At 52.6% G+C, this 19,870-nt stretch overlaps 1 protein-coding gene across 2 annotated transcripts in view; it reads right to left on the bottom strand.

Annotated features, from left to right (window-relative positions):
• Positions 1 to 19,870, bottom strand: part of PDE9A (phosphodiesterase 9A) — a 114,906-nt gene that overhangs the window by 20,066 nt on the left and 74,970 nt on the right. For both annotated transcript variants that reach the window (XM_033232585.1, XM_033232586.1), the window contains 3 exons: positions 13,327 to 13,411; positions 4,663 to 4,744; positions 1,801 to 1,875 (listed from right to left, as the gene is read on the bottom strand). In XM_033232585.1, coding sequence (XP_033088476.1) covers positions 1,801 to 1,875; positions 4,663 to 4,744; positions 13,327 to 13,411 — 242 coding nt within the window. The remainder of the gene's footprint in view (positions 1 to 1,800; positions 1,876 to 4,662; positions 4,745 to 13,326; positions 13,412 to 19,870) is intronic.

Genomic DNA, 19,870 nt, shown 5'->3' with positions numbered 1-19,870 from the left:
GCTTGGTTCTTCCTCCCAGCAGGCTGAGGTCAAAATGACTTTGGGGAGGGTGATTTTTCTGCGTGATGCTGAGGCGCGGTGCTTACCCACAGGCTGGGAGCACGAGACAGTGTGCTCTAACCGTCTGCCGTGTCTGCTTGCTGTGGACTTGCTCTGCCCAATCTCAGCGGCTGTGCAGGGACCCTGGGAACCGCTGCAGGCCAGCAGCTCCAACACGTCTCTTCCAAGCTTTCCCTCTTACTCCTTGCGTCTCTCACACCTGGAGCCCTTTCTTTTTGTGCGTTGACCTAGACAGTCATGCTGCACATTTAAAGCCTCTTCTGTCGTCTCCGTGCGCTGGTCCTGTTGTCTCAGAGCTGGGGAGCAAGTTGCCACATGGTGGCCGGAGGTTTTGAGCAGGTTTGCAGCAGTGCAGCCCCTGGGACTGGCTGCCTGCTGCTCTTCTCAGGTGAACTGGGGTGGGGAGTGGAGGCTGGAGCTTTGCTTTTCTGGCTGGTGCTGCAGTTTTTCTCCTGCTGGGAGACCATGGGCGTAAAAGAGGTTCACTTAGGAGAGGGCAGTGCCCCAGGTGTCAGCAACCCAGCCTCAGGGATGCCAAGAGGCAAGATCCCACTTCCTGCCCTTTGCGAAGACACCGCTGTGGCCGAGGGTGTCAAAGAGCGCAGGTGAGCCTGCTGAGGAGCCTTGTGCATTCTCCGTGCTGCTGACAAGCAGGAAAATATCCTTAGATTTTGGTGGGTTGAAAACAGCTGGGTCCGAGGTCTGCAATGAGGGAACTTTTTCATTTTTTGGGGTGTGAAAAGATGGGGTCTATTAGCCAATGAGATGAAACCAAAAATTCCCCATTCTTGTACTTTTCAGCAAATAGGAATTTTAACTTTTTTTTTTTTTTTTTTTGGAGCGACGAGGTCTTGCGATGTGGCCCAGAGTATTAGTCTGTTCTCACGCTGCCAATAAAGACACACCTGAGACTGGGAAACTTATAAAGAAAAAGAGTCTTAACGGACTCACAGTTCCACAGGGCTGGGGAGGCCTCACAATTACGGCGAATGGCAAAGAAGAAAGTCACTTACATGGGGACAGGCGAGACAGCGTGTGCAGGGGAACCCCCATTTATAAAACCATCAGATCTCATGAGACTTACTATCACGAGAACAGCACGGGGAAAACTGCCCCCACAATTCAAGACCTCCACCTGGCCCTGCCCTTGACACGTGGGGATTATGACAATTCAGGTGATATTTGGGTGGGGATACAGCCAAACCATATCACTCAGGCTGGTCTGGAATTCCTGGCCTCAAGCCTTGCTGCAGAAGGTGACACAGTTCCTGGAATCCCATATGTCCACTTATCCGGGAAGCCGGCTGCCTGTGCCTCGCCTTTGCAGACACTGCTCTCAGAGCGGAGCACTCTGACCGCGGCCCCTTCCTTCAGGAGAGATTTGCTCCCGGCATGGGCGTTCTGCAGCACTGTGCTGCCACCCGCGTGCATGAGGGTCTGCAGGGTGAGCCGATGACCCCGGGAGCCCGGCGCCATCAGGGGCCCTGGGTGGAGGGTCCCTGCCCCTGACAGCTGTCTCCCCACGCACAGAATCCCCTTGCTGTGAGGTCTCCTGGGCCCTGCTATCAAGTATTAGTTTCAACTAAAACCCAGCAAAACAAGGGTTTGTTTTTTTTTTTTTCAGTCTTTAAAAAGAGGAGAAAGCATGAAAGAGGAAGAGTGGCAGGGGTGGTCACACTGGGGTCCACGATCCTGAGCTGCCTCCCCATGGGACATGGTGCCTGCAAGCCCTGCACTTACCTCGTTGGGCTCCCAAAGCCAGACATCAAAGGTCGGCTTCCGCAGGGCCTCGACAGTCTCTGGAGAGAGCAGGTACTAGAAAGGACAGGAGTTCCGTGTTAACCAGGTGCCGGGGGACTGTGATGGCGATATGCATGCTGGGATGTTTCTCCTTGTTCTCCCGTTCTCTTTCTTTCTTTTCTTTTTTTTTATTTGAGATGGAGTCTCGCTGCGTTGCCCAGGCTAGAGTGCAGTGGCGTAATCTTGGCTGACGGCAACCTCCGCCTCCCAGGTTCAAGCGATTCTCACGTGTCAGTCTCCCAAGTAGCTGGGATTACAGGCACTCGCCACCATGCCCAGCTAATTTTTGTAATTTTAGTAGAGACAGGGTTTTCACGATACTGGCCAGGCTGGTCTCGAACTCCTGACCTCAGGTGATCCACCAGCCTCGGCCTCCCAAAGTGTTGGGATTACAGGCGTGAGCCATCGCACCTGGCTTCTCCCGTTCTCTTTCTAAGGCACCTGCGTCAGACTCACAGGCCACATCCTTCTGAAAGGGCCAACACTACGGCTAGAAATCCCATCAGTGGATGCCGGAGGCAGGGCCAAGGGGGCAGTGGGGAGGGTTTGGGGTGACAGAAATGTTCCATATCTCGCTTGTGGTGGAGGTCACAGGACTAAACAAATTTGTTAAAATTAACTGTACTGCAAACCTAAAGAACTTGACTGCATGTAAATTAGACCTCAAAAAGCCTGATGATAGAATGGACAGTAGCTGGGCGTGGTGGCTCATGCTTGTAATCCCAGTGCTTTGGGAAGCCTAGGCAGGCCAATCACCTGAGGTCGGGAGTTCAAGACCAACCTGGCCAACATGGTGGAACCCTGTCTCTACAAAAATACAAAAATTAGCCAGGCATGCTGGCGGGTGCCTGTAATCCCAGCTACTTGGGAGGCTGAGGCAGGAGAATTGCTTGAACCTGGGAGGCAGAGGTTGCAGTGAGCCGAGATCGTGCCACTGCACTCCAGCCTGGGCAACAGAGCGAGACTCCGTCTCAAAAATAATAAAAAAGGGCAATAAAGTGAAGTGTGGGGGTAAAATTCATTTGGCATAAATTCAAACACCAGCTAAGAAGTTACTCTGAGATGCTCCCATCGGGAACCCATCCCTGCTTTCTGCTGAGAGCTAGAAGAGCAGGCCTGCTGATGGGGCCGGTGCCTGGGGTTGCTTCTGAGGACATCAGGCTTTGGGTTAAGCTGTCACAAGGACAGAAGGCTGTGGTTTTATACAGAAGACAAGAACACGCTTTGGTATTACACACTGTCTTCTCCCAGGTCTTATTGGATATTTGTTTTTTTTTATAAGGGGACGGATCTGGAGTGCTGCCACCTTTTATTTTGGATCTAGGCTGTGCTTCATGGCTCCCTGGGACAGGATCCTGAGAAGTGCGAGGCATATTTTCCAATGGAAAAAGGCACTCGTCTCCATTCAAAAACCTCAGATGAGGCTGGGCACAGTGGCGCACGCCTGTAATCCCAGCACTTTGGGAGGCCGAGGTGGGTGGATCACCTGAGGTCAGGAGTTCAAGACCAACCTGGCCAACGTGGTGAAACGCCGTCTCTACTAAAAGTACAATAATTAGCCGGGCGTGGCGGTGGGTGCCTGTAATCCCAGCTACTCAGGAGGCTGAGGCAGGAGAATCGCTTGAACCCGAGAGGCAGAGGTTGCAGTGAGCTGAGATCGTGCCACTGCACGCCAGCCTGGGTGACAGAGTGAGACTCAGTCTCAAAAAAACAAAACCAAAAACCCAAAAAATCCCCCCGAACCTGACAACATCCAGGGCACTGTGTGGACCTGCATGGATAGAGTCACTGACTAATGGACTCCAGTGGCCCACATGGAGGCTGTGGAAGCCCCTGCCATTGCTTGAACTGCAGGCAGCAGCAGAACCCACCTGGGTGCAGCTCAGGCCTCTGCTGTCTGTGGAACCTGTGCCCCCTGAATCTTAGCACAAGAGCACATTACAAATCAGGTGTGCCGGGCCGGGTGCAGTGGCTCAGCACTTTGGGAGGCTGAGGTGGGTGGATCACCTCAGGTCACGAGTTCCAGACCAGCCTGGCCAACATGGTGAAACCCTGTCTCTACTAAAAAAAAAACAAAAAAATTAACCGGGCATGGTGACGAGCACCCGTAATCCCAGCTACTTGGGAGGCTGAGGCAGGAGAATGGCTTGAACCCAGGAGGCTGATTTTGCAGTGAGCTGAGATCGTGCCACTGCACGACAGCCTGGGCGACAACAGTGAAACTCCTTTGCCACCCCCCACAAAATAAAAAATAAATAAAAAATCAAGTGGGCCGGGATTTTGCCTCTTCCCAGCTGCAGGCTTGGAGCAGGTGACCAGCGTCTTGAGACCCTCCTGTTACCATTATTTCAAAAACGCCATTGCTACTTCACCAAGGTTACAGCTTCTCTTAGAACTAAGAACACTTTTGTGCAAAAGAGCAAAACTGCCGGGACAACTAACAATTGCTCAGAGAGGAGGGCCAGTGTCGTGGAGTTTTAAAAATGTAGTTAAACATTAAAGTTTTTTAAAGTAACGTTTGAGTGTGAAAACCATTTACCAAGGTCAGCTCCAGGGCAGACGGCAGCACAGAGCTATTATCGCCTTGCAGGGGAAGGTCTGGTCTGGGATCCCTTTTGCTAAACAAATGTCACAGAGGAAAAATACTTTGCCTTAGCGTAACCCGCAGCGTCCGCAGCCCAGGGCTGGGAGGGGCTGTTGATGAGAATGGGCACACAGCAGGGTCTGGCCGCAGGGCCACAGGGCTGGGCGTGGGGCTGGGGACACAGCCACAGCCTCTTCTGGGCCGGAATCTTGTCTCACCTTGGGGTAAGTGGGAACATCGCGTCGAGGAGTCAACTTCTTGTGGTTATCCAAAAAACTGTACTTACAGGGGCAGCTGGTCCTAGAGAGAAGGAGCAGAGATGAGCTGTGGTCCTGCTGTTTCAGTCTGGTGAAGCCCTCGGCAGAGCAAAAGCAAGGGATGAACCGAAATCCCCAAGCCCCGTGTGGTCTTATTTGCTATGGGAGAGGAGTCTGGGCGGCAGCAACCCATTCAAAGCGAAATCCCCGAGGACCTGCCTGACCTCTGACCTCACACTGGGCTCTTGGAAAACACACAGAAAGTCAGATGTTGGGGCCGGGCACGGTGGCTCACGCCTGTAATCCCAGCACTTTGGGAGACCGAGGCGGGAGGATCACGAGGTCAAGAGATCGAGACCATCCTGGCCAACATGGTGAAACCCCATCTCTATATATTAAAAAAAAAAAATACAAAAATTAGCTGGGCGTGGTGGTGTGCACCTGTAATCCCAGCTACTCAGGAGGTTGAGGCAGGAGAATCACCTGAACCCAGGAGGCGGAGGTTGCGCCAGTGCACGCCAGCCTGGCCAGTCTGGGCAACAAGAGCAAAACTCCATCTCAAAAAAAAAAGAAAAAAAAGAAAAGAAAAAAAAGTCAGATGTTGAGGGCTATCTTCTCTCTTAGATAAGCTTCTAAAATACCTTTTTCTAATGTTTTCAAAATGAAAACATTCTTATTCTCAAAAATCTAAACAACACAGGAGTAAAGTAAAACAAACGAAAATATAAAAACCAAAGTCCTCACTTTACCCACTTATTTCCCTAAATCCCATACTCTGGAAATCACTTCTAATAGTTTGGTGTATCTTTCCAGAATGTTTTGAAGTGTGGACACACATGGGTGGCCGCTTATACCTTTTAACAATATTTTAATTTTTTGTAGAGATGGGGGTCTTGCTATGTTACCCAGGCTGGTCTTGAACTCCTGGGTTCAAACGATCCTTCTGCCTCAGCCTCCCAAAGTGTTGGGATGACAGGCGTGAGTCACTGCACCCCGCCCTTTTGCACTTTTTTTTTTTTTTGAGACAGAGTCTCACTCTGTCGCCCAGGCTGGAGTGCAGTGGTGCAATCTTGGCTCACTGCAACCTCTGCCTCCCGAGTTCAAGCGATTCTCGTGCCTCAGCCTCCTGAGTAGCTGGGATTACCGGTGTGTGGTGCCACACCCAACTAATTTTTGTATTTTTAGTAGAGTCGGGGTTTCACTATGTCGGCCAGGCTGGTCTTGAACTCCTGACTTCAAGTGATCCTCCTGCTTTGGCCTCCCAAAGTGTTGGGATTACAGGCGTGAGTCACTGTGCCCAGCCCCTTTGTACTTTTAAACAAAGATGGAATTGCACCAAATTCACTCTGCTGCAACCTGCTTTGTCATCGAACATATCATGAACTCATCCCAAGTTGCTCCACACGGCTTCGCTTCATTTTCCAAGTTTCTCCAGGGTGTGGCCGTAGCACACGTTAGCAATCCAATCCCCAGTGATGGACTTTTAGAATGTTTCCAACTTTCCCTGCTGCATGTAACCTTAGCAGATGAATTTTCTGACTCTGTTTTTGTTTAGCACTCGGTATCGAGGTATCCCGCGTAGGAGCAGGGCAGAGTGAGCCAGGCGTGTTTTGGAGGAAGGCCGCCTTTTGGTTGGGCAGTGTGCTGGCTTCAGGATGGTCCCCAGAGGCTGAATGAGGAGCAGCTGCCCCGGGAGGTCTGGCCGCTCTTGGGCCTCTGCAGCAGAGTGCACCAGGGGGCTGGGCGGATCTGGGGACCCCCTGGGGCTGTACGTTTGCTTGGAAGTGAACAGGCTCCCTGTGTACTTGGGTGACGGTGGGTGGGGGTCACGCCTGGCTTGTGTGACATTCACCAGGCTGGGGGGCACTCAGGGAGCTGAATGCAGCAGAAGCTCCTGCGATTTGTAAATAAAGCCCCATCTTCTAGGAGAGCCACTGAATACTGCATAGTGAGAGTCATATAGAAATCCGTATCCTTTAAGCCCACGTATCTATCCTGGGGAATTTATCTTAAGCCAAGAATTAAACAGGAACAAACAGCTCTACGCACACAGATATTCACTGTGGCGTGATCTGTTGTAACAAAAACACAAGACCTACTAGAAGCCACCTGAATGTCCCAAAATGGGAAGTGGTTTAAACCACCACAGAGTATCCACGTGATGGACTATTATGCCATTGGGAGGATAATCACGGATATCACGCCAAGTGAGGGAACTTTACATGGGAAGGGAAAAGAAGAGAGCCATGCACAGTACGTACTGAAAGCGAATGCCGAAAAATGCCAAGCTACGGGGAAGAAAGAGCACATTCGGGAGGTTTAAAAAGAATGCTTAGGCCGGGCGCGGTGGCTCAAGCCTGTCATCCCAGCACTTTGGGAGGCCGAGACGGGTGGATCACGAGGTCAGGAGATCGAGACCATGCTGGCGAACACGGTAAAACCCCGTCTCTACTAAAAAATACAAAAAACTAGCCGGGTGAGGTGGCGGGCGCCTGTAGTCCCAGCTACTCTGGAGGCTGAGGCAGGAGAATGGCGGGAATCTGGGAGGCAGAGGTTGCAGTGAGCTGAGATCTGGCCACTGCACTCCAGCCTGGGCGACAGAACGAGACTCCGTCTCAAAAAAAAATAAATAAAAATAAAAAAATTAAAGAGTGCTTGATTGTGGCCTTCCAGGACAATCTATGAGCTGTACACTGGTTCAGATTTAATCTATTTATTGCTCACAATGTCACTCGTAAAAAAAAGACTACAAAACAGCATGTTTTAGTTGTTTTTCAAAACAAGGTATCTATACACAGAAAAAACATCTGGAAGGCCTCATGTCCAGGTTTAAACTGGGGGGACACTGCCGGCTGCTGTCATGATTGGTGCCCACTCTTCAACTCCCATCAGTATAGTTTGGAGGTTTTCCAATGAGCCTGTGCTATTTTCAAAACTAGAATACTCAATCTATTTCCTTTCTGGAAAAAGGGCCTTCAGTGTTCTTTTCTTTTTTTTTTTTTTTGAGACGGAGTCTCGCTCTGCCACCCAGGCTGGAGTGCAGTGGCCGGATCTCAGCTCACTGCAAGCTCTGCCTCCCGGGTTCCCGCCATTCTCCTGCCTCAGTCTCCCGAGTAGCTGGGACTACAGGCCCCCGCCACCTTGCCCGGCTAGCTTTTTGTATTTTTTTTTAGTAGAGACGGGGTTTCACCGTGTTAGCCAGGATGGTCTCGATCTCCTGACCTCGTGATCCGCCCGTCTTGGCCTCCCAAAGTGCTGGGATTACAGGCGTGAGCCACCGCGCCCAGCCTGCAGTGTTATTTTCTCGGCATGCTGCCGTCTCCCCCCGGTGATAACCGCCGCTCCACAGAGACCCGTTTGGTGCCGTCTCCCCCCCCCCCCCCCCGGTGATAACCGCCGCTCCACAGAGATCCGTTTGGTGCCGTCTCCTCCCGGAGCGTCTCTGCCGCTCCACAGAGACCCATTTGGTGGCCCTTTCCTCTGCTTCATGCTTGCAAAACCTGTCCGAGTTGCTGCCACAGTTTGATGTGAAAGGGGGAAGGCTAACAGATTCAGCAAAGTATTAGCAAAACCAACCAACAAAATGCACCAATCAAAGGATTTCCATTGTCATCCAGTAACCGAGAAATTCCATTTACACATTTCTGAGCAGTCACGAACGTTTTCTGTGTCGTTAAAGAAATAGATGGCACGATGATGATTTCTTTGCTGCTTTTAACCTCTTTGGTGTAAACATTCGCACATGTGTTGTCTCTGTAAGTCTCCTGCGTTCCCCAGGAGGGTTACGGAAATTTTCACCAAGCAAGACCGTTCGACTGCTGGAATCCCGCTGTTTCCTTGCAGATCCCAGAGCTGGGAGCAGAGGAGGGTCTGCTGGGGCCCGCTGACCCTGCCTGGCCAGGCAGCCCCTCGCTCTGCGCCCCGTTGCCATGGGAACCAGCGTCTTTAGCAAACAGAGCAGCTGGCGCGGAGCTCTTTCTTTTCATCCTATTTGGAGCTTATTTTCGCTTTCATTTCGTGGGGTCTCCATCCCCCTTCCCCAGGGCTTAGGCCAGAGGGCAAGGCCATTTGTTTGGGATGAATGTTGAGCCCTCAGTTGCTACCCCAGGCTCCTGCAGGCTCCCCAGCTCTGGGTGAACCCCACATTCCATGCTCTGCTCTCTGCCTGGCACAGTGCTGGGGGCCAGAGTGGCTGTGGCCCCTGGGGTAGACCCGCCCCTGCCCCTTCCCTAAATGTGAGCTGGCAATTGGACCTCTGTCCTCTTTGAGGGAAAAGCAGGAGAAACCTAACTTGGGAGAGTCAGGGGACAGCCACCTGCTCCCGGGTGCTGTGTGCTGGACCCTGATGCCACTGCTATTCTCAAGGGGGAGCTTCTGGTGGATCCAGACCCCTGGCTCCGAGGTCCCACTGGGGTGTGCTATGTGGGCTGAATGTAGCTCCACATTTCAGGTTCACACTGGCCATTTGCGTGGCACGGGGCTGAGCTAGCTCCACCCTGTCTGGGGTCTTTATTCTCTTCCCAGAGGCAAGAACGCTGGCCTCTGGCTGGGCTGCCATCTCGGGAAGGTCCCCCACCCCCACCCCCGCCTTTTGCAGCTCCTCTCCCCAGCCATCCAGGGAAGTCCCAGCTTAACAAGACTGGTCCCAAGGTCCCCACACTGCTACAGGCTCTCGTAAGTAAGACGTACCTCTGCTGTTGACAAAGACGAAAGAGACAACGCAAACAGCTCAGTGTCTCTATCCTGAGTTCCTTTCTACATAGAGAAACGGGAAGGGGTTTCGTGTGTGGGGGCTGCTGGCTCTGCGACGAGGGCCTGGGGCACGTGACGTGGCTGGGGATTAGACCAGAACCCAGGAGGCTGACTTTGTGTTTTTCTCAATGTGTCGACGACGCCTGAAAATTTTTACCCTGTTCCGTCTTGGATGCAAGAATCCCATTTACCTGTCTCTCACCTACAGAGGAGGCTGCCAGAGCTGTCAGCTGAGAACATCACCTCCAGAAGCTGACGGGGCACCAGGAAGTCTCCTTCTCTTTGGTTCATGGCGCTGTGGGTTCTAAAAATGTACTCCTGGGGGAAGTGCGGATGCACCTCTGTTACTCAGATGGGCCCAAGTGCTCCCCACAGCCCGGCGTGCCTGACGGGCACCTGGGGGCTGATGTCTCACTGGCGTTCCTGGCGGTTTCCTCTGTGTGCTCTGAAATCGGTGTTATCCTCCCACGTGGTGTGTTATGGGCTGCAGTACATCTCCCTCCAAAAGTCGTATGTTGAAGTCCTAACCCTGCTGCCTGTGAGGGTGACCTCATTTGGGGTCATGGCTGTTGTAGATGTAGTTAAGGTGATGTCATCCTGGAGGGAGGTGACCCCTACTCCAATAGGATGGGCGTCCTTACAAAAAGGGGGAATTTGGAGAGAACGGATGGGAGCACCAGGTGAAGAAGCAGGCAGAGATCCCCAAGCCAAGGAGCCACTGGCAGCCACCGGAGGCCAAGGGAAACCAGGAAGGACCCTCCCCTGGAGCCGTCAGAGGTGGCAGGGCCTGCTGGCACCTTGATTTTGGACTTGTGGCCTCCAGAACTATGTGGCAATACATTTCTATTGTTTTAAACTGCCCAGTTTATGATAATTCGTTACGCAGCCCCAGGAAATGACTACGACTTCGATAAAAATAATTCCTGCAACCTGACCTGCAGGACCAGTGCACACCAGAAACCACACCAGGAGCGGCGTGTGATCCGAGCACTCGCCTTGCTTTCTACAGAGCAGGTGCCCGTCAGGAACAGCAGGGGCAAGACCTGTGAGGCTGGAGGCTGCCTCACTACTCACTCCTGCTGCTGTGGGTGGGCAGCAAATGTAGTTGTTTAAGGGATAGGAGGCTGCATTCTACAAATACCTCCAGAAAGTGCTCAAGGACACACAGTTGTGGGTGAGGAGCTGGGGGAGCTCTGGGAGGCATGGCCTGGCTCCAGACACACCCCTTGGGGCGGTGGAGTTCCCCAACCCATATGGAGCCCAGAGGCCACTGTTCGGGGAGTCTGGTTTCCGGCTGAAGACTATAACTCAGTTTTCGTCCCTCTTCCCTTCGAGCTGCTGGTGGGGCTGGAAAGGCTGGTCCTGCTACACCCGCAGCCCCTGCTTGAGGCAGCCCATCCCCACCTGGCTCTGGGCAGAGGGGAACCCTGTCAGGCAGCACCAGCTTCCTGCCAAAGCAGCCATGGCACCTGGGGCACAGGGGACAGCCACTGAACTAAACCATGTAGGCCGGGCGCGGTGGCTCAAGCCTGTAATCCCAGCACTTTGGGAGGCCGAGACGGGTGGATCACGAGGTCAGGAGATCGAGACCATCCTGGCTAACACAGTGAAACCCCGTCTCTACTAAAAAATACAAAAAAACGAGCCGGGCGAGGTGGCGGGCGCCTGTAGTCCCAGCTACTCGGGAGGCTGAGGCAGGAGAATGGCGGGAACCCGGGAGGCGGAGCTTGCAGTGAGCTGAGATCCGGCCACTGCACTCCAGCCTGGGTGACAGAGCGAGACTCCCTCTCAAAAAAAAAAAAAAAAAAAAAAAAACCATGTAGAGCCCATGGCCAAGAGCACACAGGTAAAGGTGCTGCATGTTTGAGGCTGCCAAGCCCAGTCCCAGCCTTGGGGCCCCGGCTGTGTGGCCGCCCGTGTGCAACTTGGAAGCTCTTCCTCAGCTCACAAAGGAGGGACTCTGTCTCTCATCCCTTAAAGAGCCTCCTACCACAGGAATGACGAAGATGGATTGTTAACTCACAATTTTCCATGGTCACAAACTATGGCCCTGACTTCCCCTAAGTCAACTGGATTGAGACATCCCTAACTCCAAATGAGCCCACCAGTGCATAGGACAGACACGTGGCATCCCTGTAGAACAGGCTCTCATGTGGCTCAGACAAGGCGTGCTTCCTTCCACTCGGCCTTCCTCCCTGTGCCCACCCCGAGGCCAGGCCCCTGGGGCTTGGAGGAGACCAGGCAAGGCCCACCGGCTTTCCCCTCACCTTGTGCCTCTGAGACCCTCCCACCTGCCACACTCCCTCACTAAGCAGACTGCCCTCAGTTTCAAAATCAGGGAATGATCGTCAGCATGCCAGGTGGCCCTGAGACAATTTGGTGCAATGGCACAGGGCTGCTTCTCAGTTCATCAGGCCCCATGAAATCCCGCTGAGGCCGGGCAGTGGCACTCTGGGGAACCATGAGCCACATCATATGCCTGTGGCCTCTGGGCTGGCACCAGCAGGCATGGAGGCACAGCCCGGAGGTGTGAGCGGGTCCTGTGTGCTCCTCACTCAGCACAGCGCCTGCACACAGTAAGCGCTCAATGCATGCGCTCTGCTCATCGTCACCGCCGTCTTTTTGCTACTACGTGCATTTCCATCCTCAGTTTGGATGTGATTCATCCACACGTGTCCTGACCCTGGCTCCAGTAAAGAGTCCTGCTGTACATACAACGGACTTTGGAGGCAGCATCGTGGAGGCTGGGGCATTTTCCCCACGAGTCACAGCTCACTGGGCCTCCCGCAGTGCCTGTGAAGGATGCCTGTTCCCAGGAGAATGACTTCTGTGTCCCCACTGCTGGAGCCCTCGCTGGAATGCAACCAGTGGGAATATCACACAGGAAACCGGCTCCCTGGGGGCACCAGGAGGCTCCTCCCCTAATGCCTTTTTCCTCTTGTTGTTCTGTCTTTAAAAGTAGATATCAACTTATTCCAAGCTGGATACATTGCTCCTAAGGCTTGGATCTGCAGGAGGAGGACTCCTCTTCTGTGAAGTTGTCTTCCCAGCCCCCATCTCCCGTATGTGCTTTTTAAAAACTTTATTTTTTTCTTTTGAGACGGAGTCTCGCTCTGTCGCCCGGGCTGGAGTGCAGTGGCCGGATCTCAGCTGACTGCAAGCTCCGCCTTCCGGGTTTACGCCATTCTCCTGCCTCAGCCTCCCGAGTAGCTGGGACCACAGGCGCCCGCCACCTCGCCTGGCTAGATTTTTGTATTTTTTAGTAGAGACGGGGTTTCACCGTGTTAGCCAGGATGGTCTCGATCTCCTGACCTCGTGATCCGCCCGTCTTGGCCTCCCAAAGTGCTGGGATTACAGACTTGATAATTTTATTTTTTTTGAGACAGAGTCTTGCTCTGTTGAGCCCAGGGTGCAGTGCAGTGGCACGGTCTCAGCTCACTGCAATCTCCACCTCCTGGGTTCAAGCGATTCTCTTGCCTCAGCTTCCCAAGTAGTTGGGGTTACAGGCATGTGCCACCATGCCTGGCTACTTTTTGTATTTTTAGTAAAGACGGGGTTTCACCATGTTGGCCAAGCCGGTATTGAACTCCTGACCTCAGGTGATCCTCCCACCTTGGCCTCCCAAAGTGCTGGGATTACAGACATGAGCCACCACACCTGGCCCATAAGTGCTCTTGTGTTAGAAGAAAGTCACGCCACTGACAAGCAGGTCGCGAGCAGGGTGGCTGCCTCCAGACTGCACTCTCCCAAGCCTGAACTGTACCGAACTGCACCAGCCTTTCTTTTAGAGCAACAAAGCCCACAGCCCCAGCCCATCTGGAACGGGGAGCCCTCGCCAGGCCCGGCCGCCCGTGGCCTCAGCGCAGACCCTACCTGTTGCTTCTGGCCGCCAGCTCCTCCCTCATCTTCTTAATGTCACTCTTGCACTTCTCAATCTCCACCACTTTCAGTCCTTCCACTGGTGACAGAGAGAGAGACAGCAAGGGGGTTACCATGGACGAATGCAGAGGATCTCACAAGGCTGGTAACTAAGGGCTCCCTGTGGCTCCCAGGGAGGAAAATGGCTCAGTGCAGAGGTCTCACTCCTACCCCGGCTGCCGATACTCCGGGTGTGCCTGCACTGCCCCACTTAGCTCAGCTCCAACCGACTCTAACCTTGCCGGCATGTGCCGTGGCCACCGCTTCACCACCGCCTCCATCTGGGCAGTTTCCAGAGGGCTGAGGCCTCTCCCCACTTTCCACTCCTGGAATCTCAACTCTGGCACCCACTTTTTGCTCCATACCCCTAAGCACCAGCTGAGGACATGGGACAAGGGCATCTTTTATCCCAAAAAGAAAAGAGGGGACATGTGATGCCAGAGCATTAAAATGCAGCGAACGGCAAAGTGTTTTCAGCAAGGATTAAGATCTCATTATGGGAAAAGCTTTTCATTGTAACGTCCTTCCAGCGCAGCATCACCAGGAGAAACTGTTGACTTAAAACAGAGGAGAAATAAGCAGGCAAAGTTGAGGATCAGCAGAACCTGGGCTTGATCACATTCCTGGAGTTGAAACCGCCTTGGCCAAATTATGACTGAGACAGTGAAAGAGTTTAACTTCACCGACTCCATCTTGCTTCTAACCTCCAAGCTGTCTTTGTTCATTCCTCAAACTAACTTTGGGAGAAACTTCGTTTGTAGTTTATAGTTTAGACAAAGACTGTAACAGCCCTTTCCCAAAGCAGACCTCCTTTTTGCCTGGGGACGAGACTAACATTAATCACAGGATTAGAAATTATGGTTTAAGAGTAACGCAGCTGGAGGCTACAAGATTCTGACCCTCCCTAAATTGCTCCTAGGATCAGTGCTTGAGATATTTTGCAGACCCTGCAGTTGATGGATCAGCTGGCACCACCCAGATCGATAAACTGGCTCATCAGGTCTTGTGGCCCCACTCAGGAACTGACTCAGTGCAAGACAGCTTCCGCCCAGCTTCTGCCCAGGCTCACACCTGTAATCCCAGCACTTTGGGAGGCCGAGATGGGCAGATCATGAGGTCAGGAGTTTGACACAAGCCTGGCCAATATAGAGAAACCCCGTCTCTACTAAAAATCCAAAAATTAGCCGGGCGCGGTGCGCCAGTGCCTGTAATCTCAGCTACTCGGGAGGCTGAGGCAGGAGAATCGCTTGAACCTGGGAGGCGGAGGTTATAGTGAGTGAGATCGCGCCACTGCACTCCAGCCTGGGTGACAGAGCGAGACTCCGTCTCAAAAAAAAAAAAAAAAAAAAAAAAAAAAGAAGACAGCTTCAACTCCCTATGATTTCATCCCTGACCAATCAATCAGCATTCCAGGCTCACTGGCTTCCCCCAACCCACCAAGTTATCCTTAAGAACTCTGCCCCCGAATGCTCGGGGAGACTGATTTGAGGAATGATAAAACTCTGGTCTCCGGCACAGCCGGCTCGGAGTGAATGACTTTCTCCACTGCAATTCCCCGTCTGGATGAATCAGCTGTTTAGGCAGTGGGCAGGGTGAACCCCGTGGGCTGTTACCGAGTCCCACTGCAAAGGTGTGCCTCAACAGTTAGGATACTATTTTTCAACCAAAAACAAACTGGAGCTTATGCCTCCGAGCGAGTGTTAAACTTCAAGATATTCACCCTTGGCTGACTGCACGTTTACCCCAGAAACACTGCCGTGAAGCAAGCAGCTTTGCACGGCTTTTCAATTAGAGTTGGTTCATAAGAAATAAAAAAGATTAGCTTTGTTACTTTGTAATCACACCTTAATTTTTATGCAGAAGGGTACTCCCACGATGCCACTCTATTCCCTTTTTCATGAAGTTTGGCTCTGAATAACTGCTAAAAATAAAAAGCGAATGTTTTCTAAAGGAAAAACCAAGCAACTAGGAGCCTTTGGCTAGTTTCTAACGGCTCCTTCCCACCCCAAAGGAAGTACTGCAGCTCGGAAAGGAATTCTCCCAGTGTAGGGGCCCAGGGCAGCCTGGCTGGAATCAGCCTCCTGGGGGCGGTTCGAGGCATTTCCAGGGTCAGGGGTCAAGTAGGGGTTTGGCTTCCTGGGACTCTGCTTCTCTCTGCCAGAAGGATGAGGAATCTGGAGGGTGCAATGTTTGGATCTGGTCCTGCTGATGTGCTTCTGTGCCGCAGAAACCTTCTCCGCCCCTCTTCTACCCAATGGCTGGAGGACAGGGGTCTGGAAGCGCATGTGGCTGGAGCCAGTGTGGTCGCTGTCCTGATGGCTGAGTCCAGATGAGCGGCCGCTAGGGAAACACAGGGTACCTGAGGTCCGGACTAAGGTCTTTTGTCCAACCACTAAGAGTCCACATTCTCCTTTGGAGCTGGGTCTCCGTTTTCTCCAGCACCGTGGGCCCCTCCAGGAAGCTGAAGAACGCCACAGGCCGTCTTCTGAGAAAAGGCGCCAAGAACACATTTCGGGTCGGCATGTGGATTGGGAAGCCCAGCGTGGCCTCCACGGGTGCCCCTTGGTTTTGTCTAGACTGCAGGATCCCACCCGTGCCCTGTGGGTTTGCCACTTGGACACTGACGTGAGCAAATGGACAATTCAACATCAGTGGCAGGAAGGCACTCAGTGTGGTTCACACGTGGAAGGCAGCACATTCCGAAAGTGAGTAGATCTGGGGAAGGGTTGAGCATGCGGTGTAGACTGTAAACAGGGTAGCTGCGCCGTCTGTCCAAGGTCCATGGTCCATTGACTATATCTTAAATGTCATTTTCCTGAATATAAAATATCCTACGCTCACTGTAGGAAGTATAGGAAATAGCACTTCAAAGAAGAATATTTTAAAATTTATCTAGGATCCTATGGGCCCAGAAAACAACTCAGTTTATATTATTTGTATTATATGTGTCCTTCCAGGCTCTCTGCCCACTCCCGGGCCTTCTAAATATTCATCCTGTTTCTCTCTCTCTCTCTTTTTTTTTTTTTTTTTTTTTGAGATGGAGTCTTGCTTTGTCGCCGGGACTGGAGTGCAGTGGCCAGATCTCGGCTCACTGCAAGCTCCGCCTCCCGGGTTTACGCCATTCTCTTGCCTCAGCCTCCCAAGTAGCTGGGACTACAGGCGCCCGCCACCTCGCCCGGCTAGTTTTTGTATTTTTAGTAGAGACGGGGTTTCACCATGTTAGCCAGGATGGTCTCGATCTCCTGACCTCGTGATCCGCCCGTCTCGGCCTCCCAAAGTGCTGGGATTACAGGCGTGAGCCACCGCGCCCGGCCTCTCTCTCTCTTTCTACTACCTCTCTACCTATGTGCTCACTATGCATCCATCCATCCATTCATTTATCTATTATCGATCTATCTATCCATTCATCTATCTATCTATCTATCTATCTATCTGGAAACCCCGTCTCTACTGAAAATACAAAAATTAGCCAGGCATGGTCACAGGCTGCCTGTAATCCCAGCTACTCTGGGGGCTGAGGCAGGAGAATCACTTGAACGCAGGAGGTGGAGCTTGCAGTGAGCGGAGATCACACCACCGCACTCCAGCCGGGGCAACAGAGCGAGACTCTGTATCAAAATAAAACAAAACAACAAAAAAAGGGGCTTTAAAAGAGATTTTTGTGAGCTTCTGCAAGTCACAGGCCACCTGCAGGGCAAGCTTTAAGGATGACTTACTTTCTTTTTTTTTTTTGAGACGGAGTCTCGCTCTGTCGCCCAGGCTGGAGTGCAGTGGCCGGATCTCAGCTCACTGCAAGCTCCGCCTCCTGGGTTCACGCCATTCTCCTGCCTCAGCCTCCGGAGTAGCTGGGACTACAGGCGCCCGCCACCTCGCCCGGCTAGTTTTTTGTATTTTTTAGTAGAGACGGGGTTTCACCGTGTTAGCCAGGATGGTCTCGATCTCCTGACTTCGTGATCTGCCTGTCTCGGCCTCCCAAAGTGCTGGGATTACAGGCTTGAGCCACCGCGCCCGGCCCTTTAAGGATGACTTTCTGAGAGACGCTGGCTTTGGGGAAAGTGGCCTGGCGGGTGGGGAGAGCCGAGCCAGGGACGGGGGAGAGCCAAGCTGGGGGTCCGAGAGAGCTGAGCTGGGGATGGGGGAGAGCCGAGCCGGGGTCGGGGAGAGCCGAGCCGAGGCTCAGGAGGCTCTGTGCTGTGCTCCCGCAAGAGGCCGGGAACCTGGCAGGCCCAGTCCTTTGGCTGCAGAGCTAGTGAAAGTTGTTTAAAGACATGTATGAATAGAGCTGTGTTTCAACACTTCCTCCAAGAGCCTCACTAAAGAGCCGGCGTAGAGCACACTTCCTGAGTGACAGAGGAAAGCAAGGCTTGGTTCTAGCATCTAGGCTCTGGGCTGTTTGGATGGCCTGTGTTACACTTTGCCCCAGGCAGTCAGCTCCTGCTACGGCCCACGCTGTGTTTAGGTTTTGGTACAAACCCAGAGCATGGGGACAAAGGGTGGATGGAGCAGAGCTGCCCTGTGCCCCGGCCACAAACCAGGAAGGAAGGGAGTAAAGGGCCCTGCTTTAAAATCTCTTTTTAATGTTTCACCTCCAGCCAGGACGTGACGGGAGGGGCCTGGGTGTTCTGTTTACGAAATAATCTGTAACGTAAGGGAAATCCCAGATCGCTCAAACAAGACTAAACTTTTTATATCAAAAGGAAGAAGAGCTTTGAAAGTCAATGAAGAGAAATGAAGAAATTTACATTCAATTCAGAGGAATTATACATTTGAGAAGAAGCAGGAAATTCCATTTAAGTCAAGGCCACCACAATGTAATATGGCTTTAAGGTGGCCAATTCTAGTGGATGAGACTTTTTTTTTTTTTTTTTGAGACGGAGTCTCGCTCTGTTGCCCAGGCTGGAGTGCAGTGGCCGGATCTCAGCTCACTGCAAGCTCTGCCTCCCGGATTCACGCCATTCTCCTGCCTCAGCCTCCTGAGTAGCTGGGACTACAGGCGCCCTCCACCTCGCCCGGCTAGTTTTTTGTATATTTTAGTAGAGACGGGGTTTCACCATGTTAGCCAGGATGGTCTCGATCTCCTGACCTCGTGATCCGCCCGTCTCGGCCTCCCAAAGTGCTGGGATTACAGGCTTGAGCCACTGCGCCCGGCCTGGATGAGTCTTTTAACTGAAGAAGCAGAAAACAACTGGACTGGGCACAGTGGCTCACGCTTTGCAGATGCAAAGAGTCACACAGTCACTATAGGGCCAGCGTGCAGATGCCCGCGGGCAGCAAGTGCCTCCCACCTCTCCTCCTCTCTCCAGCACTTGGGCTTTTCCTCAGCCTCCCCCATCTCCTACGCCCCACCCGGAAGCCAGTGCCAGCTCCCTCCATGCTCTTCCCAGAAAGTGCAAACAGGAAAGTTGAAGAGGCCATGCCGTGACTCTCAAAACTCTGACAGAGAATTATGTCTCCCACAAGATGAATAGTAACCTGTGTATCTTTGAATAACTGACCCTGGAAAATAACCATCAAGCCAAAAGGAAAGTGTTCCTATTTTACCTGCAAGTGGCAGGTGAGTTGAAGACCACTGAAGGACGTGGCGTATAAGACCTTCCCTCTAGCCTGTTCTAGCTGTGGAATTCTCCAAAATCGCTCACTTCTCAGAGGGAAGGCATCTTCCCATAAGGCCCTCAGTAAATGCACATAGATGGCCTGGAAGAGGACACCACTCTTGACCCACCGAGCTCAGGCTCACGGCACAGACCAGAATTACTGGTGCTTCTGCGGGTAAAACCGGTTGTTACCAGTTGTACTGATTTCTAGCACCAGAGACCTAGGACTGCAGAAATGGGATTGAGGGAGCTCCCCTCTCTAAGGAATAGGGAAGGAGGAACACTCTAGGAGTTGTGGAAGGTAAGGGAAGGGACCTCTCCTCAGTCCTCCTGGCTGCCCTCCTCCTGCCACATGCAGCTCACACCCCTACTCCAGGAGGCAGCCGTGTCCAGACAGGCTGTCCTCCTCCTGAACTCCACCTGGAGGCTTGCTGCAGCAAGCCTTTTTTGCGTGTTTGGCTCAAACCCCTCCCCATGTTTGGAGAATTCCCTGTGACATGGGGCTTGGTGGAGAGCTGAGCCAGCCTCCCAGTGCAGAATATGGAAATGCAAACACTCGCTGTGGTGGGTTGAATTGTGTCCGCCAGAAAGATCTGTTCACAACCTACTCCCTGGAACTTGTGAATGCGGGTCGTTGGCAGATATAATCCATTAGGGATCTGGAGATGAGCCCATCCTGGATTTAGGTTGGGCCCTAAATTCAAAGAGAGGCATCTTTATAAGACCTAGCAGAGAGAGAATGGTGACGTGGAGACATCCTGGGAGAACGTCACCACGTGAAGACACAGGCGGAGGTTAGAGTGATGCAGCATTCCAAGCTCAGTAACGGCAAGGATTGCTGGGAGCCACAAGAGTCTAAGAGAGAGGCACGGAACCAGGGCCCCTCAGAGCCTCCAGAAGGAGCC

The sequence above is a fragment of the Trachypithecus francoisi genome, unplaced genomic scaffold (genome assembly GCF_009764315.1).
Source record: "Trachypithecus francoisi isolate TF-2019V2 unplaced genomic scaffold, Tfra_2.0 Lachesis_group14, whole genome shotgun sequence".
NCBI lineage: Eukaryota > Metazoa > Chordata > Mammalia > Primates > Cercopithecidae > Trachypithecus > Trachypithecus francoisi.
This window is presented reverse-complemented; position numbering and strand designations above follow the sequence as displayed.